The 26,088-nt window shown below is 38.8% G+C and overlaps 3 protein-coding genes across 7 annotated transcripts in view; all 3 read right to left on the reverse strand.

The window, feature by feature from the left end:
* LOC108105165 (voltage-dependent calcium channel subunit alpha-2/delta-3) overlaps nucleotides 1-1,843 on the reverse strand; it is a 38,328-nt gene extending 36,485 nt beyond the window's left edge. The window contains exon 1 of one of the 2 annotated variants that reach the window (XM_017211604.2): nucleotides 1,070-1,843. The gene's annotated coding sequence lies outside the window, so the exon portion shown is untranslated. The remainder of the gene's footprint in view (nucleotides 1-1,069) is intronic. The other variant, XM_017211605.2, reaches the window with a different exon arrangement.
* Nucleotides 1,844-2,129: 286 nt separating this feature from the next.
* LOC108105174 (G1/S-specific cyclin-E) lies at nucleotides 2,130-22,997 on the reverse strand. Of its 4 annotated transcripts, none has more exons than XM_017211624.2 (6): nucleotides 22,809-22,997; nucleotides 15,561-15,689; nucleotides 12,348-12,681; nucleotides 4,204-5,510; nucleotides 3,911-4,136; nucleotides 2,130-3,796 (listed from the first exon to the last, which is right to left on the reverse strand). In XM_017211624.2, the coding sequence occupies exons 2-6, from the start codon at nucleotides 15,578-15,580 to the stop codon at nucleotides 3,530-3,532; spliced, it is 2,154 nt and encodes a 717-aa protein (XP_017067113.2). In that variant the 5' UTR covers nucleotides 15,581-15,689; nucleotides 22,809-22,997; the 3' UTR covers nucleotides 2,130-3,529. The 4 variants fall into 4 exon arrangements, with proteins under 4 accessions (XP_017067113.2, XP_017067111.2, XP_017067112.2 ...); XM_017211622.2 differs by having other exon boundaries at nucleotides 22,620-22,997; XM_017211623.2 differs by lacking the exon at nucleotides 22,809-22,997 and adding an exon at nucleotides 21,275-21,438.
* A 1,572-nt stretch (nucleotides 22,998-24,569) lies between these two features.
* On the reverse strand, nucleotides 24,570-25,753 carry LOC108105163. Its single transcript, XM_017211603.2, has 3 exons — nucleotides 25,389-25,753; nucleotides 25,207-25,308; nucleotides 24,570-24,814 (listed from the first exon to the last, which is right to left on the reverse strand). The coding sequence occupies exons 1-3, from the start codon at nucleotides 25,641-25,643 to the stop codon at nucleotides 24,674-24,676; spliced, it is 498 nt and encodes a 165-aa protein (XP_017067092.1). The 5' UTR covers nucleotides 25,644-25,753; the 3' UTR covers nucleotides 24,570-24,673.
* Nucleotides 25,754-26,088: the final 335 nt, after the last annotated feature.

Consider the following 26,088-nt stretch of genomic DNA (forward strand, 5'->3'; position numbering starts at 1 on the left):
CCAACTCATAATAAATTTGTCTGAAGAAATTTGACATCATTTATACGTAAAGTTTGTTAATAGACCGATGGAAAATTTTAAGAAATATCTATAAGGCTATGTATTCATTGGAAGTTGGCCATGAAAGTTAAGAACTAATAACTAAACCTTTGATTTCTTAATATTTAATACTAAAATACTGCATCTGAACCTTAATCTTATGGAACTACCAGAAGTCTGGCTTTTACACTCAGATAACTTAAGTTAATGTTATTTACTTGACGCAAAACATTTCTTTTACCAATCCAACCCTCTGTAATATAAGCATTCAAAGTTATGAATCATAATGGAAATTTTATCCTATCGATTTTCTTTGATAGAATGGGATGTTACGTTCAAATTAAATACCAAGTTTTTTTATCAGACTCCGAACAAACAAAAACCGAATAATATCCTATATATAGCCCATCACAAACGCACCCGGACATCGATTTATGTACAGTCTATATATTTATGTGGGTAAACAGCTTACAAAGCTGCAGCGGCAGGACTCTTGGGAGGATTTGGGGGGCCTGGGATTTGGGAGTTTGGAAGGCCAGCCAGAGGTTACGGGGTATTGGTCAAGCCTTGAGATTTTACGCAGCTGCGTAAGCTGCGTGGCTATAGTACACGATAAGCCGTTATTATGTGCCATTTGGCCATGCAAGTGTGAGTGTTGGTGTCGGTGTGTTTTTGGGGGAGCGTGCGTAGTAGTAAATAGTAAAACAGCGTAGCATACTTCTTTGGGCGCGCAAAACGCAAGGACCTAACAAACACGCACACGTACACACACACAGAATGCAACACACCTATATGCATACAGACACGTTTATGTTCGATTTTTGATTTATGCTCTTATCAATTGAAACTTTTACCAATTTGTGGGAATTTTGGTTATTTTCGACCACGCTTTCGATAGATATTTAGCTTTTTGTTTTGCCCATTTTATTGTGCAATCAAGGGGGAGACTCTCGACAAGGATTCCTGCTCTCTCTCTCTCTCCCCTCTCTTTCTCTTTCTCACATTCTTTTTCGTCCTTTCTCTCACTTACTTGATGCTCCGGTGCGCGCCAAATTCGCAATTTCGAATTTCGAAGTCGAGAATGCGAAAGACTTGACCAAAAACAAAGTGGCCAAGTGGCTGAGTGGTTCAGTGGTTAAGTGAGTGGGTGGTGCAGCGAGGCGGAGATATGCCGACACTTTTTACTACGCGACTTTCGAACTGGAGAAAGCAAAGGAAAGCGACGGTACGCGAAAACGAGAAGCGCCAAAGGAGAGACGAGAGATTTATTTGGCTGCGCGGCTTCGTCTCTTCGGCTTTTTGGCGCTCACAATTATTGCACCACCACCACTACTACTACAGGCACACGCACACGTACCGACATTATACATATACACAGATATCTGTATTGGATTTTTTTCCAAAGTTTGGATTTTGAAGATATCCTGCGGGGTATACAAAGATTTTCGAACTATAGCACTCAACTTCTTTGACAGCCAAAAACACTTTAAGCTTTTTCGTGTAACAATTAATATTGCACTTCAAGTTGATATTTATTTTTTTTTTTTTTGTCGGTGTTGCGAATTGCATTGGGCAGAAATGAATTTTTGTTTGGACGCGGTTTCTTTTCGGAACGCATCCACACTCGCCAGATTCTCGCCACTAACTGAGCGTGCTCTTTGGGGCATGTAAGCTAGCTCTTGGGGCACGATTCCTCGCCATTCAATTCGAAAAAGTCTCCTCTCAACAGCAATTTTGGACAAGACCGTTGGGGTTGCTTTATTCTGGAGCTGCCAGATGACCCGATGGCCACTGTAAACCTCTCCCTCTATGCTAGCATTACAGAATGTTAACAGTTTACAGAGCTATCGATAAGGGTTAAAGAGCAACCAGTTATTTTTGGGCGGCATAATTTGAAATGTATCTAAAATTCGTTATATTTTTGTCATATTTCCTCTTTTTGATTTTACTTTTTCTCAGCTATAATAAAGATTAGTTTTATATAGATATTTAGAAGATAATATTTTCTCCTTTTATAACTGCCATATTTATAACTTTCGTAAAGTCAACCAAGAAATATCCATGCGCCCATAAGAAATACCACATTTGAATTTCAGTTTTATTTACAAAAAATATATTTATTTACTCATTCAATTCAACTTGATTTGTATAGTTTATGATTTTGCGTTTGTTTATTTATTAACATCAAATCATGAACATAAGCGTAGTAGTGAAATTATTTAAAATCAAATTCATATTTTTAAAATGATTATTGCTTTTAAAAACTACAAATAAAACATAAATAGATAAGATTTTTTTGTGTGCTTTTCCTTTAGTTGTTGTTTTTTGTTTGTTTTTCTGTTTTCATTCCAGCCTTAATCGTATGAACACTTACATGTTATTTATGCCTAAACTAACGATTAATAATATTTTTCTAATTTGCGTTCGTGCCTTTTGAATGTACATCAAATTGTTGTAAGCCATATATAGAATTGTACACTTATATAATAATATATTATATGCGTTTCAGTTATGGTTAATTCTTGTTTTTGTGCGTTTTGTTTTTTTTTTGTGTGTGTGTGTTTTGCTCTATGTACAGGATTTATTTGCTTAGCAAATTATGGCAAATTAGTCTAAATTAAAAAAAATTGTACAATGACGTAAATATTCATAAATGTTAATCTGTTCTGAGCGTTCAATTCATGTTTATATAACTCTTATATTCTTCAATTGCCATTTTCTTTGTCACTCCATGTCAGCTTATGGACTTGTCTTGTGTTTGTTGATTAATTTGTTAGTAGGATTAATTGTCGTATGAAATGCAGCGTTTAGCATTAGTAGGTTTAGTTTAGATTCCCTCGACTTATAGGCTAATTTTAGTTGATTAGTCAAGTACTCTGCTCTGGGCTGCTGCTGAGCCCTCTCCTTTATCGTCAATTTTAGTTTGTTAGTGATTGCTCTCGGTGATTGATATTAAATGACTGACTGACGACAACTGACTGGTTGACAGCTGGACACATTGTTTGATTGCGAACACAGTTTTTAGTTTTTTCATTTTTGAGACGTGCTGTAAAGTTTGTGCCCGTAGCAAAGCACTTTAAGTTCGATTTTTGTTATGCTCCTTTTCAGCAGGTATTGGTCTAATGGTTAATGGTTAATTCAGTTTCAGTTTTGCCTTGTCTGCTATACTCTAGTTGTGTGTGTATATATAATAGGTTTGTGTGCTTTATAGATAGTGTACATTTAAAATTATATTTCTGATTTTCTATAAATACACAAAATTAAACATTAAACTGAGCGAGGAAAATGAATATATAAGTCGCGTGTTGAGAAACAAAAGCGCGTGGAAACTTTCAAATTAAATTATGTTTTTAGCATAGGAATTAGGCATCTAATAACTTTTCACTTAACAAAAATAATTTAAATATTAGAAACACTTAAACGTAGAGACTGTTTGGGCGGGTATGGTGATTGTGAGAGAATGATGACCAAGAGCAGGGAGGACAATTTCTCAGCGATTGTTCCTGCTGCTACAGCTGGTCGCAGGATTGCTGCTACTGATGCTGTTGTTGCTAGTAGTGGTGCAACAGTTGGATGTGGAGGAGATGCCACTTCTGACCGTCGTCTCATCGCCCTCATCGCCCAGATACTCGTCCGGCTTGTGACTAGAGGCAGGAGGCGTCAGCAGACTTTCGGGAGCGCGCAGCGCGGTGGCCGGAGATGCCTGAATTCTAGCTCGCATCGCATGCGCCGCATCCTGAGCCATCAGAACTTCGTCCTGAAAGAATACAAGTTTCAATTAGTAACCGACTTCTTACGATCTCCATCGAATATCATTATCCACTTTTAACTGCAGTTATATAAGTTTATATATAACTTTCAAGATACTTACATACATATCCATGGTGGTAGTGTGCGTTTGGATGATGTGTGAGTCGTCGGTGACAATATTGGGACAGATGTGGCCCAGGCCGAATTTGTTGCTGACCTGCTCGTTCTGCTCGTTCAGCTGCAGGTAGGCTGCCTTCTGGGAGATCACCCGGAAGAAGGGCTCCATCCAGCGGGCACAGGGCTGAATGACCTGCCAATCCAGACCAGAGCAACGCAAAGCCGCCTCACTAATTAAGGAAAATATTCACAGTTATATAAAAATTTCATATAGAATGAATCTTTAAACTAACTCACCGAGTATAGGTATGACTGATGGCGGCCGCTGCCAGTACCGAATAGGAGTAGTTGGCCATGCCCACATCCAAGGTGCATAGATCTAGCAGCTGAGATGTCTGGACAAACTCGAAGCCAGAGAACTGCGGGTAGATGAAGGCATCGTCCGCCTCCATCGACTTTTGCTTGCCAATCTGAGAGAATGAAGCCGGAGTACGATTATTCACATTCAGCTGCATATAGACGCCCAGCCAGCCGGTAATAGTAATTGGACTGATGTCCCAGTCAAGCGCCTGCAGCAGAATCTTCTCGTGGTTGAGGATGTCCCGCTCTGTGCAGGCACCATCCGTCACATAGGCGAACTCCCCGATCTTTGGCGGATAGATCTCCTCCACCTTGGCGGCCACAAACAAACAGGTGATGCCGATCAGCTGCAAATGGGTCTTTTGGACCTTGTGCGCCACATGTAAATAACGATCCAAATAGTCGACAGCCAAGTAAAAGGTCTCCCGATGCAGTTTGTACACCTCGCAGACTTCGATCAACCAGTCCAAGAGGATGGCGCGCATGCGTGGCTGCAAACCGGGATGTTGCTCCAGCATAGAGATGCTTCGCAGGCGCGAGTCCTGCTCATCCCGATGGCACATCAGGCGCCAAACATCTCCGGCATTGGCCCAGGCCAGAGCAGGAAGTGGACACTGGCGTAGGCCGTTCTCCACAGCCGGAGACATGCAGCTAAAGGCTGCCACATCATCCAGGATCTTGGTTGGTGCAGGCATATGGATCATCAAGTCACTGACCGGAGGCTGATTCTGCTTCTGGTGCTGTTGTAGACCGGGGGTACGCTCTCCATTCTCTGCCTGCTGCTGGCTGCAGCCCGAGGAGGCTGGCGAAATGGTGGACGAGTAGATCTCCTCATCATCTTCCTCCTCATCGATATCATCCTCCTCATCTTCGTCATACGAGTAATCCTCGCAGCTGTCATCCAAAAGATCACCATCCTCCGCCTTTTGCGTAACCACTGTAGGGTTCACCTCCTCCTGCACTCCGTAGCGCACCACCACAGGCGCCTGTTTGGCTCCGCGATCCGGACTCGGCGGACTGTCCGGGCTGTCCGGCAGCGGACTGTGTGGCGCCTCCGGCAGCTCCTCGGCTGGTGAGCTGCGTATGCTAAGTAGCTCCTGTGTGCTCTGTCCATCGGCCGAGACAACGGGCGAGGTGTACACCGAGGATGCCACCGACGATATGTTGCTCTGATCGCTGCCATACAAAGCGGGCAGTCGCTGCTGGCGCTTGGCGGATGGGAGCTCAAAACCGAGTTCGGGGTCCTAAAATAGAAACAAAACATTAATAATTGTATCAAAACAAATCAAGAAGAAAATATACAAAAGTAAAGCAATTAAAATGTAAATAATTCTCATATTTTTAAGATATTTCTTATAATTAAATATGAAAAGAGCAAAATATAACCAAACAATCGTTACCATTTCAATAAATTTGCGCTTCTGTTCCAACTTCATAATAACATGAACAGAATGGAAAGGATACTCAAGTGAATGACTGGATCACACGGGTGGCGGTGTTAGAAACGTGCTCCGAATATAATTAGCCAAAAAGGATCAGAAAAATTTATGTGGGCACGCCTGTCAAAATTCGTAATCCTTGATAGATAGACCGTTGCTGGACCGAATGCACCCGCACAAAATGAGAGCCAGGAGATCAGACAAAAGATCAAGGACTTGGTGTTCGCATGAAGATAATACAATAGCACTTTAGTTCGGTATTCTCGTGGGAACTGGTTTCGTTTTACTTTTTATCTTTCTTCGATTTTTTGGTTTTTGGTATTTGATCAATATAACAAAATTGTTATTGCACTTTTTTCTTTGATGTTGTTTCAAATTTTAGTAGCAGTCTCTTTGGATATAATTTGTTTCTTTGGTATGATTAAATAATTGTGCAAACAGAGATTTTTGGTTATAACATTTAAAACATTTTTGGCTTCGCTTTTTTTGGTATATTGTAGTTGTTGGTGGGTGATCTTGGCAAATCCGGTTCTTAAATTAGTTCTTTGCACTCGTAGTCTGTCGATTATAAATATTTTGTTCAGTCTTAAAACTTTGCTACTTGGCAACGAAAAATGTAGATTTCAGTTTGGGTTTCAATGTCTTTCAGCTGTATAGGTATTTAATTTTATATTTTGTTTTTGGTTTGTTCACTCCGCTCTTGGCTTAATTGAGTACCAATCGCGTTGACGTGCGCTGTGCAACTGAGCTCAACGTTCTTCGTTCCAGATCGCCGATCCCCGAACCCCGAGATCCCCGATCGTCGTCCTTATCCTGCTCAACGAATGCAACGGTCTCAAAAATAGGGGTTGCTTTACTACTTCTACTACTACGATTGCAGCGACAGCGGTAAAAACAGGATCGCTAACCCATTTGCCATCTCTTTCTCTCGGGGGTAGTTCCCGAAGATATCCGTATTCCTTGAGAAGGAGACCCCGACGACGTTGTTGTTTTTGCAATGCATTTTTCGCCTCTGGGTGTTTATCAGCCCAACAACAAATCCCCCTGATCCTTTTTACAATTATTTTTGTCAACATTTCTGTGCGTCCCCAGGTAGACAGACGCAAGACGTTTTCGGAAAATCACTACCTACACATAACTCACAGTACATAATAATAGTACATAGGAGAGTATATAAATTACTTTTTGCTAGAGTATTATAGCTTTTGGCTCGAGCTGCATGCAGACTGCATTAAAAAATCTCCTGCATCTTGGAAGCAACTCTAATAAATTATCTTTTGGCATGGATCAGAGGACTGGGAAGGGGGGCGGTGCTGCAGCCAAATGTAGAGCGAGCCTAATGGAAACCTCAGACCAGAGAACGACTCATAAGATTACAGCACGAAAATGACAAAAAAAAATAAAATGTGGAATGGAAACGAAAATCGAAAACAATTGAGATGCTTGACCATTGTTCTCGCAGACAGATGATGGAAAACAGAAGCCAAGATCAGAAAGTCCATAAAGTAAAAAATTGTGCACAATATGGAACACAGATGTCACGCTTGGATTGTTAAAGTACAGGGAAAGATTAAGATTTAGAAAGCATTTCTTTCAAATAACCATTGGATAAGCTTTAACAATCCGTTTAAGATAAAAAAAACTTTCTTATAGGAAAGCCAAGGGATTTAATAGAATTGTTTTAAAATTGTTTCTTAAATAAATAAAGAAAATAATAAAGAAAGTAGTTTACAATATTTATGGGTTGATTTTTAAAATAGAGATTCCTTAAAAATCCACCCGGAAAATATTAAATCTAATCATTTTTCCCGTACACAAACTTTGGGGTCAAATAATCTGATCCACCATTAAATGAATATAAGATTTCAAATTAAGATATATTCTTACATAAAGAATAAAAATCGAAACAATTTCGCGAAATGTTTTAATGATTATCTTATTTTTACTATTGCAATTGATATTTTTATTGATCAATAAAAACTGCAGACCATTTAAAATTGTGATATTCATCAAATATCGGATGTATTTCGTCAACTTTCTTAACAGTCAATCTCACAAATCGTAAAAGCTTAACGATATCAACCAACCCCCTCTGCTCATTAAAGATTTTCACATAATTTCTTGCGTAAAAATGAGGGAAAAAACGTTGCAATATTTATGTGACATTTTTAATTGTCTGAGTAGGTTTGCCTTTCCGACAAACATACAGATAATAAGAACTCCCCTCCTGGGGTCGGGGGTAAATTTAAGACAGGAAGGTCCAAGACGCATGACAAATTTAATTTCTTATTCTTCTGGCCAACAGAACTGCAACAACCCTCCGGTTGAAGATGTGATGTAGGTAACCGGCAATGGCAATCGTCGAATGAAAATGGACATGGATATGGACACATGTCAAGGCATCCAGATGCAATGTAATTAAAATCAAAGCGTGCAATGGCCTAAGAAGCCAGGTCCACGCACACAATGGGCATTCCTCTAGCCTTATTACTTCACTTTTCTTTTTGGTGCGTGGACATTGCATCTGCCGTTTTGGACTTGGTCAAGCGTTAAGGAATCACAAAGATTATGCACAAAATTTTCCCAGTTTACTTTATGACATGATGGATTCCTCCTTCCAAAATGAAAGATCGGCCTAGTGAGTGTGAGAAATTAGTGAACTGTAAAGTGGGCTGAAATCTGGACCAAATAAACGTATGAAGAACGAGAGGGTTGCATCCTAAGTTTAACAAGGGTTAAACTGGGTTGTTGCCCTTAAGCCGCCGCCTCAAGGATTTAGTCTTAAGTCCAAGGAGGCAGCTGCTGCTGCATCTCGAAAATCTTGACGATCTGCTCCTTCAAAAGCAGCCCACGAGGCACCCAAAACATCTCTTGAAATCTCACTGGGAGGGAGACCATGGGTCGCCGCCAGGGACAGATGATGCAATTCCTCATCAAGTTATGGGTACATACAAAGCAGTCAAGAAGCGTTTCGATTGTTATGCGACAACCTCTGCTGCGTCGTCAACCTCAATGTATATCCTGGTGCCCCATTGTGTCTGCCTCTCACTCTCTCTCCTTGGCTACTCTTGGCCTACCCTACAAAGTCCTGCGCTTATGTGTCGTAATCTTTCGACGGCCGTCTGGTGAAAACCGAAACACCTTTAGTTTTCAGACCTTGGCGTGGGTCCAGGTGTAACTTTTTCACCGCTGTTCCCGTGTAATACGCTGCATTGTTGTTTCATTTTATTTTTCTTTTCTTTCATTTTTTTTTTCATTTCATTTCTCCCCCAAGTCTTTGGATAACATTTAATTTTTTTTCTTATGGCCCGAAGTAATTGTTAAAATTTTTTCAAGCAATTTTGATTATGGTTTCCTAGAAGTTTAAAATCTAACGGGGAATACTTTTATAAGGAACAAATGAAGTACAGAAAAAGCTGACAAATTACAATTTGCCTAATAATCGTTCAAAATTAAGTCAAGTCCTATCCACTTTTGGGACATCAGGACTGCTCTTCTTTTAATAAATGACATGCAAACAACATGCCAGAGGACAAATCCCAGAAGGACCTTAACAAACACTCATATTTCCAAGCAACTTAGCTGACCCCTGGTCAGCCGAGAGAAGGGTTAATCCAGCACAACACTTTCGCGGTGACTTGGCGGGATTTATCATCAGGGAAATATACATTTTGGATTGGCCAAGAAGAGGGTCAGGGTATGTAATTAATCATGCAATTGGTTAGATCCATGACAAAATGAATTAAAGCATAACCCATTGGTGAAACGGGAGGAGGGTAAGTGGACAAAGGACAAACCGCGAATGAATTTTGAATGCTAAAAACTAAATGATAGATGATAGAGGGGAAGATCGCTTTTCTTCGAGATATGTCGACTTCTTCTTGATAGATGGAGTTCTTGAAATTAGTTTTAAGAGCCAGCTTTTTAAATAACTAATTATTTATTAGTATCCTTAATTATCTACTATTTAAAACTCTAAACTCTAGAAAAATTGTATTTTTCTATTATTTTTCGGGGTTATTATATAATAATGCATTAAAATGTTTAACTACTGAAGAACGTGTTCCTTATCAGATGCATTTTAAGTGTCATTAATCTATAAACAGATCACAGCCCAAGCTTCCCTAACAATCGAGCCTTCATCCGCATCTGTTTACCTCCAGCTAAATAAAATCCTCTTTAAAATTAAGAAACTTTGAATTACAAAGCAGGCTATCCAGCATGCTGATCCCAGAACGGGATGCATTCTGGGAAACTGAAACTTGAATTCAGTTTCCCACAATGTCCCGAATCTGACTTGACAGAAATCAAGACCCGCACTTGATTGCAACGAAAAAAGAAACCCGGGCGAAAGCAAACCCAACTCCCCTTTCCGGACAAAAGAAAACAAAGAAGTTTCCCAAAAAAAAACAAGGAACTTTCAGTGATTTCATGCCTGCCATGTAAAAAATAAGAAAAAAGGGTTTACATTACACTGACAAATTGGTAAAATAATACCATAATTTTGATCCTTGTGCCAGCAGCAAAACAAATATTGTATAATATTTCAAGACCGCATTCCGGAGCAAGAGCGCGTTGTGCGTGTCCTGAAAACAGATGACACACAAGCGCTGCAAGGAGCTGAATGATTTGCATAAAAGTTTAACGGAAATCTAATGAGCAGACGTTGCAGGATCGAGGAACGCATTTGCATAAGGATAACATGTCTCGAAACGGGGTAGCAAAATGCAACCCAGTTGGAAAGAATTTTTTTGTTTAATAGTTTTTAGGATCTTCAACAGAAGCAAATGTCCTCTCGATGAATATTTAATTAGGGAAGTAAAGAAAAAGGAAAAACTCGGCCCAGTGATCCTTGAAAAGGATAAGGCGTTGTCGCTCAACCCCTCCGTGTTCGTTTCTTATGTGTTTGCGGTTTTAGCTCTGTCCCATTCCGGTAGTCGCTTCGATCCCTTACCCATCCCGATCGCAATCCAAAAGATACCGTCTTGATCTAGTTCCTGCCTCAAGCTAACCTATAACTATCGCAATTTCAAATTCTTCCAACGGCCTTAACGGACATTTGCCGCCTTGACTTTGGAAAACCCACCCCTGGCGAGAAGTCCAAACTTGGGCTAAAGGTGTGCGCGCATGCGCAACGACGCCTTCTGTCCTTGGTCTCCGACTCCTTTGTCCTGCCGTGCATATGCTCAAACTTCTGCCAAGACCCCTTCGGAATTCCCTTACCCAACAACGTTCGCCTGAAGAGGGGGCCAGACATTACTTTGCCAACCATTTTTTTCGTACGAGAATGACATTTGTTTGTCAGGGAAGTAAAAGCAGAAACGTTGCAAAAAATAAAAAACAACACACCAAGGCCCCTGGAACATTTTTGGAGGTAGACATTTTAGATACCCTTGGAGAAATATACATAGAAATGATTTTTTTTTCTTTAATTTAATTGAACTAACTTAATTCATTTGAAGAGGATAAGTATGGGGTTTCCTATATTCTTTAAATAATTTCGATATCCTTACGATATTTCCAATGGATCTTAAACTAAGATACCATATCATAGGGTACCAAACTAACAAACAAGAAAACAATTTCTGCAAGTTCATTGCACGTATAGGAGAATATTCTCTCCCCTCAATATTTTCATATATCACTGGAAAAAAATCCTTTGCACCAACACAGCTGCCCTTCGCCAAGACCCGCCAGAAGTAGAAGAAGCCATTGTTCTTCGCTTTGATTGCAGCTACTTGAGAGAAGATCTGACTTCAAGGCTTCTAAGGATCCTGCTAAACGAGCCCTTTCAGTAAGTAGCGTTTATTTTTGGGCTCATCTTTGCATTGTGCCAGAGCAGAAGTGCCAAGTAGCTGTCTACGTGCCCAACGGCTTATTTGGCTAGAGCTCAACCAGCAAAAGATCAAATGAAGATCGGCAACCAAGCGACTGGAAGCCACGAAAGGGCTGCCCATTCAAATGAAAGTACAAACAAAAGATCGTTTGCCAAACATACGAAAAAGAGATGTTTGAAGATCAGTGATCAATGAAAACATTTCAGTGATCTTTTGTAAAATATGTGGATATAAAAATACTTTTATTAACAAATTGATCGACAATCAAGAAACAGCTGCCCAAAGATCAGTATTATTCATAGTTAATCATGCTGGAATAAATCAGTTAAAATATAATTAATAATTTCTAAGAATTCAAAAACTCTCTAAGTAATAGTAGTAGTTGATAATATTTAGCTAAATATGTGAGCTTTTATAAAAAAAAAAAACTATCATGGAATTTTAATCGATTCCAATTTGAGAAAATTTTGATTATAAAAATTCCTAAGCATTTATATTTCAATCAAGAAAATAGAGGACAGAAAACAGCCAGAGATTATAAGAGGTCAGAATATATGAACATTAAATCAATTTTAAATTCCAAATTAGAATGCATAAGCAAAAAAAAAAAAAAAAGCTTGATCATCGTTTTCCAAGATCGTTTGGGTCATCGGAACGCTCTTCCTCGCTATCGCTCTTGACGTTTCCTTGATAAGATTGCAAAAATCAACGAGGTCATTTGGCCCGATAATGCAACTTCATTCATAAAACTTATTTACCATGTCTGGCCTTATGTTTAAAGTACGATTTGCATTGGATTACTCACCTTAGAATCATCGTTTGAATCGCTACTTAAACGCCGTTTACGTTTATTGCCATTTGAAGTTGTGGCTGGTGCTGTGGATGTTGCAAGGTTCTGGTTATCACAAGAGCACATTTCTGATATTTTGGAGGCTGCTGAGGTTCCCGGTAGATCGTCTTTGCTTTGAGTCGCTGAGGCAGATGACGATGATGGGATTGGGTTTGGGCTAATGCTGCTGCTTCTATTACTTCTGCTGCTGACGACGACGACAATGCTGCTGCTGGTGCTGGCTTCTCCGTTGCCGGGGGCGGTTGTGACTATGCTGCCATTTGGCTCAGTGCTGCTGGTAGAACAAACACTGCAAAAGAAAGTGTATGAAGTTAGCAGTGGTACAAACATGATTCATAAATAATATAATTTTAACATTATAAAAAATGGAAAATATTTTTGACAACCTATCAAAATATAATATATAAAATTAGGCAATGGAACGTTTCGAAGAACAAATTTTAAACAGAAAACCACTCATTTATTTTTACGAACTCAAACCACTGTGAGATCAGTTATTCCGAATTTCTCCTTTTTTGCGAAATAGAGAAATTCAATATGCCACGGAGGCAAGCAGCAAATCACATAGGGGCGTTCTAAAATAGATACAAACGAAACGAACATAAATTCATTGAATTTTGACACGGCATTCGAATCGCGATACAAGACCGGAGATTAAGGCGCCCAACGGATACATTAATATTTAACATCCGGGAAATTGAAATCGAGATGACTGATCGAGGGAAATGGAAATGGGATCGGTTGTGAGGGCTCGGGAAAAGCCTTTCCTCCTTGAGATTGAGCAATTTTGGCAAATTTGCATGGACATTAGCATAATGCAAGAGGCTGGCGCAAACGTTAAGAATGGAATTTCCCCTTCTTGAGAGGACGGGCAGATGTTATATCCCTTTGCCACAAATCTCAAGTGTTGCAAGGCAAACGCAACTGCACTTTAAGCAATTCGATGCGCGAATTTTTGCAATTTGAGCAAGGAGCAAAAGGATAAAAAACAAGACGAAATCTAACCCTTGGGACCGAAAACCTTTCTTGAGGATATTGTGAATAGGGTTAAAAAAAAAGGGCTGCTGCACATAAATTCAAATGCTTTAGCCATTTCTTTCTCTTGGTCAGAGGTCCGGGGATTGCAGCCTCCTGTTTTGATCCTAGCCCTGCACTATCGATCGGGTTTAATGGTTTAATGAACAAGAAAAAGTAATCACGTAGTAAATTACGAGGAAATGAAATCGCTTAAAAATGAGTTATGGCGAGAAAGGGCTAATGGAGCGTACGTGCATGCGGCCTTCAAGTTTTTCCCGCTTTCTTTCTTTCTTTTCTTTGTGTTCAGGGTTCCGGGGTCAGGGGTTACCGCTCATCTCCGCGGCTTAAGGTTCAAACTGAAATTTGTCATTTCGAGGTGAAAGTTTCCTTTCCTTTTGCGGCAAGAAGCCAGATACCTTGTTTCGGTTTAGTTTTTCCCCCTTCTGCCTGTAGGTAGCAAATGGATTGGGTGACTATCTTGTAGATGATATAAAGAAATTCAACGAAGCAATTCCTGGAATCTGGTCCAGTGCATAATAAGGGGACTATCGAAGGATCGATCTTTCTCACATGATAAATTATAAGAAACAGAGAGGCTGGGATTAGGAATATGTTATTTATTGCTTTACTTTGTATCTTAAGGAACAGTTATGTTTGGGAATTCATGTAACTTTACTGGTAATCTATTGGTAAATCATGCTCTTAACTCTAAAGGATAACCTTTAAATGTAGGATTATAGAAAAAGAATACTTAAAAGCGTTTTACTTTCATATTTGATAATTGAAAAGAAGGTTCAAAAGTCATTAGATGATTTTTAAATCTTCCTCGTATTTACAATGCATGCCCTCAAAAGTATGCAATACTCCTTGTTTAATCTTAAATTAAACTTCCGTCACATTTTTGACAAATTCCGTTATAGATGGCAGCAAAATAGTTTCGCAACACATACCAATAATTATGTCGCACACATGCTGACCACGAAATATGTCCATAAAATGGACTATCACTTAAGTGATCGCTGTGATCAGTGGGTCGAAAGAGGAGGGAGTGGGCGATGATGATGTTGAATGCCAAAAGGGGACGCAACTGACAAAACCAAATGACTAGGCAATTATGCAATTATGGTCATGCGCAGGGGCACCCACAAGCAAAAATATATAGTGCAGGGTGAAAGAACATATTAAACTCAATTAATTTTTAGCCAGGACATGACTGAAGGACATGTGTTTGTGATGTGACAGCATTATCAACACAGCCGAACAAACCCCCTATGGTCAACCCTCTGACATAACCAAACTGACCTGAACTGTCCCACAACTAAACACTTTTCTAATGACATTTTCGCGCGCAATTATATACTAATCACACGCAGGACCTAGACAGAGAGTCCTGTAAAGGTATGTAAAGAGTGTTGAGGAATGCGGCACTTGGTTATCAACGCAGTTTGGACTTTAACACCTACAAGCCATCTGTTTTTTTGGAAATCGACAGTGAAAATGCATTTTAGATTATCGCACTTGAGTCAAAATGTTGAAACGGCTGCAGAAGGAACAGTAGGATCCGATCACGAGTGGTTATAGCTCCTGCGGGTCTTACTTTCCCGGGGAGTATTCGGGCATAACCAGTTGGGCTCTGTCACTTTATAATTACGAAATAGCTATTAGATAAACATCACTTTTGGTTAAAAGAATTAAAGGGAGACGCGCTACCAGGATAGTTAGTGGTAAAAAGGAAGTCGATCGAATGTCGCCACAGGAAGTCCCCGAACGTTAGAAACAAATGGTATTATATGCAGTTGGGGAGTCGCCTTTTGGCTTTCATGTGGGGTGCTAATTAGTTTGGTCAGGGCTGCAGAGGAAATGGAAGTCACGAAAAGTGTTTGATGGGAATAGGAAATGTCTAAGATCATAAATGAAGCCAAGGAAAACATGCAGGCTATGATAGAGACTTCAAGAACTTATATTTTAACCAAGAAATAAAATCCTAAACCATTTCAAGTTATTTTTAGTCATATAAGAAAAACTTTATTTATTCAAATAGTTTTACAAGATATTTTAAAATAGTATTTTAAAGAAGTAATAGGTAATTAGAAAGAAGAAAGTAATAGTAATAGTAATAGTAATATAAATATACGAATATAAAAAACTTACCTCTTGGCATTTAAACCCATAATTGTACGGCCTTGAGAAGCCGTTGAGGTTCTGTAATCCTGAATCTTGTACAACGTCTGCTCTTCAAAAGCAGGAATTGTTTGAATAATTTAAATAATTTAAAAGGAACTGTAAGTAAAATAAACAAAATATAAAATAAGTTTAAAAAACCATAAATGCATTTATATTAACAATTAAATAAGAAACGAATTCCAACATTCAAAGACTAAGAGTCCATGTGTTTTTAAGTTTTTACGACTTGACGAAACCTATCAACGCCATTATCTGTAGATCCTTGTGGAACAAAAAACAACATATGATCCTTGAGCAGAACTCAAACACAGCATGTGGTCGTGGAGTTTCCTCGTTTGAAAAACCCCAAACAAATTTGTTTACGTGAGTTTTTCTCGAAAAACAATATTAAATACACCAACTTTTTGCTTTTAGCAAAACGACTGTAAACATATTTCTTTGGGTGCAAAGTGTGTCTAAGATATTCAAATTACAGAAAGATGGGTAGGAGTTTTCCATTTTGGGTCAGTTGGGTCATCCTAACAGGTAGTCACGAGATGGTCAGTTTTTTATCATAATAGAATTTCCACGAGTCTCGATTGATGCCTTCTGCAAGAGGTTCAGCTTCAGCTGCTTCCCCTTGAATTTCCTGTACACTTAAAAATTTCTTTGTTTTTTAATAGTTTAAAATTTCATTTAAATATGGATGGTAATCCAGTGATGTTTTCTTGTCACACCAATAAAATATATATTTAATTTTCAAAGAAATCAATGAACATATTTATGCAACCCATTTTTATTATGATTGTTAAATGAAATATTTCGAGTGTATCGAAGTCAGGTGCGTCGCACTCGGCGCATGCGCAACATTCACATTTTCTAGTGGTTTACAACGCTTAATTATATCGAGAAGTCGAGTCCTTGTCTCCCCGATGCACCTGTTGTGGCTAGGAGTTGATCGCTGCTGGCCTTCTGTTAGAATTGTAGGATGATTTTGATGCAGGACAGGTGAGTAGAGTGGAGAAGGGGAGCGGCAGCTGTTGAAGGTCCTACCCCAACCAAAAGGATTCTGGCAATGTCTCTGCTGCTGTTGCTGCTGCTTTTGTAACTTCAATTGACTTCCCCCTCGCTAATTGTATCCTGTCGCGTTTCCTTATTCCATTTCCCTTCTTCCTTTTCTCCTCCCTTCCTTTAATTTTTCCTTTATCCGTGTGACATATGGGCCTGGCGTTATATTTGCCACGATTTATGGACCTCCCTTAGCCTGCCATTCAGTTCGACACCTTTTTCCTACCCCATATGCGAATGCTTTTTAGTCAACGACTTTCTTTCATTCTTTCCCTTACTTTCTTATTCTTATGCAACGGATTGTCTATTTTCCTCACTTTTTTGCCTCTCTTTTCGTTTGCGTTTTCCGGCCTTTTCTCATGCACAATATTTTGCTTTTTCAACCATCATTTTCAAACTAATTGCGGATATGCCTTCTAATTAATTGGGGTTCTTCTTCACTTTTTCTCCGAAGTCTTTTTAAAACATTCTTGCTTTCTGAGATCGGGTTTCAACCCTCTGAGTATTCTATTTCCAACAGAGAAGTTTGGCTACAAAAAAAATTCACATAACTATGTATCTCTAAGTAAAATATGTATCTTTAGTATACTTGTATAATTACAATACCTAAAAGATAAAGTCTAAAAACTAATATCGTAGTTACATTTCTGACAGAACAAAAAATATCTTCTTCATGAGATTAAAGATCGATTTCTAATCTCAAGGATCTGTCTTGTTTTTTTAATGGTCGGACTAAAGTAATCTTTTTTAGACCGATAATTAAAACAAATATCCTAAAATTAATATTCCTAGATGGGATTACATGTGTATTTATAAAACCCCAAACTGATGACAGGGGATTCTAGCAAACAAATGACTGTATTATCGCTAACCAGATTTCCCTTGTCCAAATACTAGAGACTACCATTGATAGATGCATAACTAATGGCAAGGACTGCCCACATGCAGGATGCATTTCCTCTAATGAAGATTAAGCGAAGAAGGCTGCGAGTTCGGGAGAAATCCGCGGCGACAGGTATACAAATATGAATAATGCCGCGGATCGGAGCGGATAAACACAGGGGTTTCCTTGTCTTTCTAGAGCCTAATTAAAGCCGATGCCTGAGTGAATCTGTTTACCTGGACGGGGTCCTCCAAGGTCATTTAACTGGAAAAAATAGAGTCGACCGTATTTTCGGCAAATCTTAAGGGGCTCCTCATCTCGAAATATTTGCTTTGTGCTGAAGATTTCCCACAAGGAAATGGAACCAAGTCTCTAGATATAATATGTAATGCAACTTGCGGCAATGCAAAGAAGAATGCGCAAAATGCGCAAAGGAGAGCGAAAAAATAAACATATACATAAATATGTATGTATATCACTGAGAGTATAACATATAGAGTAGAGGGAAAACAGGTCTCGAGTTATCCGGGGGCCTCTGGAGAGACGGCGTCTTCAACTGTCTGGGCCTGCAATTTTTGTGCGTCCTTTTTCGGGCTGCATTTTGGGCTCTGCACATGCGACGAGATACATTCCAAAGATACTCGAGATAAATGCACATGCATCTGGGTATCTTTTGGGTTGTCAATGCCAATGCCGGTCTCCTTCTTTTCTCTTTGTTGTTGTTATGGTTTGGCCACAACTCTTGCAATTAGTTGGAACTCTGAAGGGACCAAAGATTGCAAGGGTTGGGCAAAAACTACAGATATCGTTTTTCGACTATACCAAAAATGGAAAGACTACATTTCTACTCGAGTTAATTATAGTTAAAGTTATATGCTTTATATACAAATTTTAAGCTATTAAGGCAAATTAAATCAACGATATATAAATTTAGGAAAACTATTTTTTTTACCTGATCAATGTTAAGTAAGAAAAAGCTGTAAACAAAATACCTAAACCAAATGTATTTATTTAAAAAGAAACATTGCTGAATCTTGGAAATTCTGATCTTAACTAACGCAAGAAAGGCCCTACCGGATATACCCAATACCACATAAGTACAGGGTACTAAAACGAAAACAGGAAAGCCGATCCTCAACGAGGTCTCCTCTCCTGCGTGCATCAGTGTCCGTGTGTCCGTATGTGAGTATCTGTGTTTTTCTTCTTTTTTTTTTTTGTATCTGAAGAGCGCCGCCTGGGCAAAACGGCGTGTGAAAGTAAAGCCAGGCAAGCCGAGCCGAAGGAGAACAAATCAAAGTTCTTGAATGGAGCGACGGCGGCGATGGCGGCAGCGTTCCAGTTCCAGGAATCGACGGCCTTGAAGTAGCCGTTAGGACAACGAGATGCGCTCAATTGACTATTTAGTTTATATTTAGCAGCGTCTGAAAGGATGCTGGCCACAGCCAGTTCAAGTGGCCTACGTCCTGTCCTGCCGCCTTTCCCCCAACTCTCCTGCTGGACTATCCTTTGTTTGTCTGGGAATAACTGGAAACTGTTTATCATTGTTGTTTCTGCCCTTCATATGGCTTCTCCTCCTTACCCCTTACCCCATTATACCTTATTCCTCAGTCCGATTCCAAATCGAATTCCTCTGCTGAAGCGACAAAAATGTATAGACAATAAAAGAGAATCCCGCACATTTATTTAAGCAGTTTGTATTCACAACTCATCTTTGGATAGCTCGTAATATTTGTAAAACATTCCGCACTTGTAATTGAGAAATATTATTTGTATTTTACCAGGAATTCGGGTTAATATCGGCAGGTGATATGTGTGATTCTTATATATGATGAGAAAATATTACAAATGGGTTTAGGGCTCTCTCATCTTTGATCCTTTGATGACCTGCCGCGAATGTGGGAAAACCACTTGGTCGGAACAAGAATAAAAAGGTGATGACTGGGATTTGAATAAATGATTTAAGGAGTATTTAGGTGAGTCAAACAAAAAACATTGACCTTGTCCTAATAGAATAAAATTAATAAAAAAAAAAATGATACTCTATGCTCATTATCCTAAAATCTAAAAAACTCACTAAAAGAACCACAATTAAGAATGTTATTTCGGATCGATCATGACATAATCCAAAAATTTCAGTATACAAAAAGCCACCCCATCAACAATCCACAAACCAGCCCCCGCGCACGCCCCGCCACGCCCACTCAACAAGTTTAACGGCGCGAAAAGCAAAGAGGCAAAACAGCTCGCAAAAAAGAATGCAAAAAATAAAGAAGAAAGTCAAAATTGCGAAAAGACACAACAACAATAACAACCAAATAAATTGTAGCAGGTAAATGGAAACAAAAGACAAGATCAACTAAGAGAAGAGAACGAAGATGAGGTGGAAGGTGACGAGGGAGGAGAAGCAATAGCAAAGCACAGAGAAATATCAATGAACTCCATTCTCCGGTACGCGTAGATCGACTTAAGAGGCTATCTCGCTCCCTCGTCGATTAATGCTACGTACATAGAGTTCCTACACCGGAAAAAAGACAAGGTCTAAACTAGTTTCGAAATTTCAATGCGCAAAAGACATGTTCAATAAATGAAGATATAAGTGAACTCATCACCTAGTTTAACATTAGTTACATAAGTATATGTAAAACTGATAAGAATGAATTACATTTCTTGCTGTGTAACCAACCCATTTGAAACTTAAATCTACATCATTTTTTTCTGTGTACCAAGATTTTTGCGCCACTTTTGACATAATTCATTATTTTTTCTACTCTTTTTCCCCATTTTGCTTTGCCTGCTGCTTCGTGTTCGTCAAGTTTTCAAAAGGTTCGAAGTTTTGCGTTGAACTTTTCCCGCCGTCGCTGCCTCTGCCTCGGCCACAGTCGGCGCCACTGTCGACGTCGGCAGAGCAGTACTAAAAGTTTTTGTTTGCTGTTGCTGTAGAACAGGGGAAAAATAACTTGACTCGTTGTTCTGATTGGAATAAAACGGAAGAGAGAGAGAAAGAGAGCTCCCCATCTCTCTTAGGGAGCGCATTTCTTCACCATATGTGTGTCTGTGAATTTGTGAGTGTGTGTGTCATTGGAGGAAGCGTATAAAAATGAAATGAGCATGGGGAAAAGAATGGAGAAACACAAAGTGGCGCGAATTAGGCGTTTGGGCTGGCGCAGTTTTGTTTTACCGCCCAAAATCTATGCGAATGGCGGGAAAAGTGCAATTCGAGCGGGAGAAAGATTAGAAAGTTGGCCCAAACAGCTCGGCCATAGAATAAGCTGCACTTCAAAGCTTCCCAATCAGAAAAAACCTTGACAGTTCACTGGACTGCTTCGACCATATAAGAAACTATGTGCATTCTTATAGGACATGTCAAGCTTCTACTTGCTAGGAATTTATCTTGGGATACTTAAGGTATTCTCGTAGGATATTTTTCCCTTTTGGATATTAAGATATTTGTATGGAATATTTTTTTACACTTTCGAGATTCTTACTGGGACCTATTGGTACTTGATAAGCAGTACCCCGCCCCATTTGCCAATCAGAAACCAACGGTTAAATCCTACAGCGTGTCAATTTTCTTATAAGAGGACGTTGTATTTGTAGCAAAAAATGCAAAGACACGACGGCAAACGCTGCGTTCTCTCCCACTCTCTCCTTCGCTATCCCACACACACTTGTCACACCACACACGCGTCATATTTTTTCACTTGTATTTTTTCCCGTTTATCCAATCGAACCATTGTGCAATTGGTTTTACCTTCTAATAAGTAGGAAAATGCCTGTTTTTCCCGAATATTTTCACTTGTTTTTCGAAGGAATTTAACAACGATACTTTCGAGAGTTTTTCGTCGTCGTCGTCATCGTCACACGCCGGCCACGAAAAAACTTCACGAGCAGCGGAGCGGCGGCAGCAGAGTGATCGCTTTGGAACCGAAAAAAAATTGGTGGAACTGGGCACCGAAAGCAGCGACGTTGACAGCGACGTCGACTGCGACGAGTGTGCAAGAGGAACGCGCCAAAACAAGCTGATCCGAAGCGCCAAAAAATGCAACAAACACAAGGGGCAACTTTGTTGTATCTAAAATGTGAAACAGAGACGGGGACAGCGTCTCCCGCGCAAAGAATAGGGCATGTTGGAGCGAGACAGGGCGATGAAGCCGCTGGTGGCAGGCTTCGCATTTTATTGAATGGAGTCTGCAATTGGAGTCCCGACAGGCTAGTCAGACTCCAATTGGGATTCAACGGTCAGACAGCTGGGTGGTCGAATAACAGCTGATAAGGATGCCAGAAGGGCGGATATAGTATATTATATCTGGTGTTTTGAAACCAATTTTATCTTAAATTATAAAGTTAAAATTTGTTTTTAAGACCTTAAAAGATATTAATTAAAAGTTGGAAGAAAAATAAAATTTTATAAATATTTTAAACTCCATTTAAGCACACCATAGAACCAATATAAAAGTACAAGAAATTTTTGCCATTAACCAATATTATTTTACTTCTCAAAAACACTATTTAAGTTCCCGAAATTTTTAAAATTTAAGACGTTTTAACAGATTTTAATAAATTGCAAGACAAAACATCTCACAGCAGTTCCTGGCCGCAAGCAGGTGGCAACGCTGCCCTGGAACCAAACAAACCGCTGCTACTTTGTTGTTGTCATCGATTACCATTTGAGCATTTTTGGCCCCAAGTTCAACAGCCTATATAACGAGTAACCTAAAAGAAAGCCCCTTCATATTTATAACCAACGGAAAGCCTAAAACCCAAGGAATCTGATTTTGCAATAAAACTGAAAATTGCGATTGATTTGGTGAAAATATAATCGATTGAAGTTGGCAATTTCCCGCGCGCGGGAACCCGACGTCGCCGCGCGCTGCTGACAGCGATGACAGCTGCGCGCGAAAAGAGAGGGTAAAGAAAGAGAGAGAAGGTGCAAAGAAGAGAGCTAAAAACGTCGACGTCGCTGCTCACGTTTTTTTTTTCAATAGTAGAATGTGGAAATAAGGTCTTAGCGAGATCGTTTGAAACGATGGGTTCACGAACTTTTGGGCCATGCACCTGCTTCAAAGTTAGTTGGCCAAATAGCCAAGATCACTCACCTGCTGCTGGGCAGGATTTAGCTGAATTCTCGCGGGGATTGGACACCGAAAAACACACGAGGACTGGAATTATGATGAAAAAATTGCACACACCGCCGCACAGTCACACACACTCTCAAGCGCACACCAGCCAGCAAGACAGTTTCACCTTCCCGTTTCTTATTCCTTATTTTGTACAATTTTAGTCACCTTTTCACGTTTTTTTCTTTGGGAATTTTCACGGCCAGCTTAACCCCAAGTCAAGGCCAAGTCAAAACGATTTCAAGTTAGGAGCAAGCACACTTTTTTGGCCTTTTCAACGACTCGAAAATAACACAATTATCGGTTCGGCACGACACTGCGTCGAGATCGAAATCGAGAGAGCAGAAAGATCGGCGTCGAAGGCAAGAGCGAACAGCCACAACACTAATACAATAATCATCTGGCCACACGGCGCAAAGAGAGTATCTATTCGGTTGGTGGCGTTGCCACAGCGACTGATCTCGGGATTTTTTGTTGTGCGGTCAATTTGAATCTGATGTTATGCATCGCGGCGGACGAATAAGTTTTAAACTGATTATGTTTTTAAAATTTTTCTGCTCCAACTTTTTTGTGTTTCACATCATAAAATTTTACAAAGAATATGACTTTTAAAGTATTCACATCTGAAAAACCTACTTTCTCACCAACATTAATCGAAATCTCTTACATCGCGCTCTAGTTTTGAATTAAATTTGAATTTTTGTTTTATTTTAAAAGGTTTTTGCAATTCTTGGCTTGCAAAATATACCACTATTGAGTGTTACTTAAAACTTATAGATGAATTCCCTTTATAATCATTAAATTTGAATCTTTAAATTTTTTAGGCGCGCACTTTAAACTAAAAATATATTATGCCAATTGTTAAAAGTGTTTATAATCATTAAATTTATTTATCCTTTGCACTAATTAATTTAAGCATTTGCGATGCGATTTAAAAAAAAAATGAATTCCAAATAAAGAAAACGTGTTAATGAGGCATCGGATATTTTAATATATCGATTTCGCGCTCTTTTTTGAATATTGTAATTTTTTAAAAGTGGTTAAGCTAAAATTGTTTTAAAACTATGGCTACAAATATAGCGTAATAATAAAAGGATCACTAATAAGTTTTATAAAATCAATTTAAAAAAATTTAATAAACATATTCGATTAGGACTTTCATCTGCACATATTTGCACTTTAATTTTACAAATTTTGGGCGCGCACTTTGAATGATCGATTTTTAGTTAATATTTTATTAGACATCGAATTTTCTACCTCTTACACTTTTTTTTCACAAGATAGCTTCTGATAATTTGAGTTAAAATTATAAATTTAATAGTTCACGCATGTGATTAAATTTAAAGGTATTAGCTTTAAGGCTTTGCTTTTTACCTGTTTTGTCGGATATTTACTTAGATTTTTGACTTATTTTTAACGAGCTTATAATTGTTATAATTTTTCACTTCTACATAAATATCAATTAGATTAGATTTTTAACACACTTATCATTATGAAATTTTTCTTTATATTTTTATATTAAATTATTTCATCAAATTTATTATTTAAAATCAATTTAATTTTTCACAAAATAAATATGTTGTTTTAAAAACCTTTTTTTAAACCACTTTTTAACTTTTTTTTAAAATCCTTAAATTTATATATCTGTCCATTTCTTTAAATGCCAATTGCCACACCTTGTTAGAAAATCTCATTTTCTTGGAGGTTCAGGCGCAACCTGGTTTCTCCGCCAAGTCGAAAATGCAAATAAAAGAAAGTGGCCGATAATGAACAATTTCAGCTAATTGAGAGCAATGACAAACTGCTTAAGCAGCTTTTTGGCCAAGTTAAAGCCAACAAAAAAAGAATATCCGCCAAGCACAGCAGAAAAACGTCTTCTTCAGCAGTGAAGCAATGGCAAAACCACAATCCACTCTCAATCTCGATCTCTGTGTTTTCGTTTCCATATTTATTGCGATTTTTGTTTTGATAATATTAATTTACGTTTCAAACTTAAGAAAAATCACTAAGCGAGCTCGAAGATGATCATCAGCTTATAAAGGCGACTCCTTGAATCCGCGGGCAGCGTAATCGGATGGCGCAGAGCGATCTGAGACCTTGGGATAGCCCTCGTCTCCGGGTACGCAAGCCTTGCGGGAGTGGATGACACGCCAGCCACCTTTTCGGGTCCAGTCCTTGAATGAAAAAAAGGGTTATTTAATAGTTAAAAGAGTTTGGCTTAAATTTATATTATGGATGATAGAAGAATATCATATCAAAACCAAAACTGTCAATAGGTACTATAAGTAGTAATTGTAATGAGATGTCTGAGGAATGAGCTGAAATAACTGCGACCTAATTTTAATTTTTTATAATTAATTAAAGTTTAAGTAAGAAAAATGATTGTTCTTTAGTTTTAAAGATTTGCTAAACTTTATATATCAATTATCAGCATTTTAACTAACACACAAACCACATAATAATCTTTGTTATTGTCTTAACCACTGAGTAGAATTAATTTCAGGGTAAATGGTGAATCAAATAATCTTTTAATAACATTAACCAGTTTGTTTGATTCAGTACTTACATTCTGGTTGTACTTGAAGTAGTAGGCGCCGGCGTAGATTCCGGTAAGGGCGAGGAGTGCCTTACCGGTCCAGTAGCGCACGGTGAATGCCCGCTGGAAGCCCTAAAAGCCAAGAAGATGTTATTTCCTCTGGTCAAAAAGTGCCCAAAGATATGATTACATAATCCATGTTTTTAACTCACCAGGACGGGTTCCAAGACGTTGCAGACCTTGTCTAGTGGGGCGCGATAGAACCGCTTGATGGGATTGTTGAGTTCGAGTTCCAGAGCCGGCACCTTTCGGGGTCCATGGTGCAGCTCCTGGTCCTTCAACCATTGTTTGCGCCAGGCGCGCTCATCGGGCGACATGCCGATCAAGCGTTCCCGCTCCCGCACCATGCGACCCGCAATGGTCATCGGCTTTACGCCGCCCGTATCTGAGGCACCACCAGCAACCATTTTTCACCGATCTTTCCTGCAACTCGCGATATAGGCGTCGAAAAACGCCAACAATTGTATAATTTAATGGAAATGGAGGCACTAAAACAGCTGTGCGCGCCAGTGTGACCCTACTGTAAAATATACTAGATTCTGGATAGCTTTTGAACCGGAACCAAGAAAACATTTTTGGTATTTTCTAGCTTAAAAGCTAAAATATCTTAAACAATAAAATTCTAACCTATTTTTTTTTATTTATATTTATAAATATTTCATATATATAGCTTAGTTTATAAATATTGTTATCAGTTTATAAGAATTTCTTATCAAAATCTCAGTCTTCAATTTTCTTAGATATGTCATTAAGATCATCGGATTTCCATGTTATTTTTAAAAATTATCAGGGTAATTTTATTATATTCCTGAAAATCAGTTTTAAAATATATTAATATATTATGTATTTTAT

Source organism: Drosophila eugracilis, unplaced genomic scaffold (assembly GCF_018153835.1).
Source record: "Drosophila eugracilis isolate 14026-0451.02 unplaced genomic scaffold, ASM1815383v1 contig_423, whole genome shotgun sequence".
Lineage (NCBI taxonomy): Eukaryota > Metazoa > Arthropoda > Insecta > Diptera > Drosophilidae > Drosophila > Drosophila eugracilis.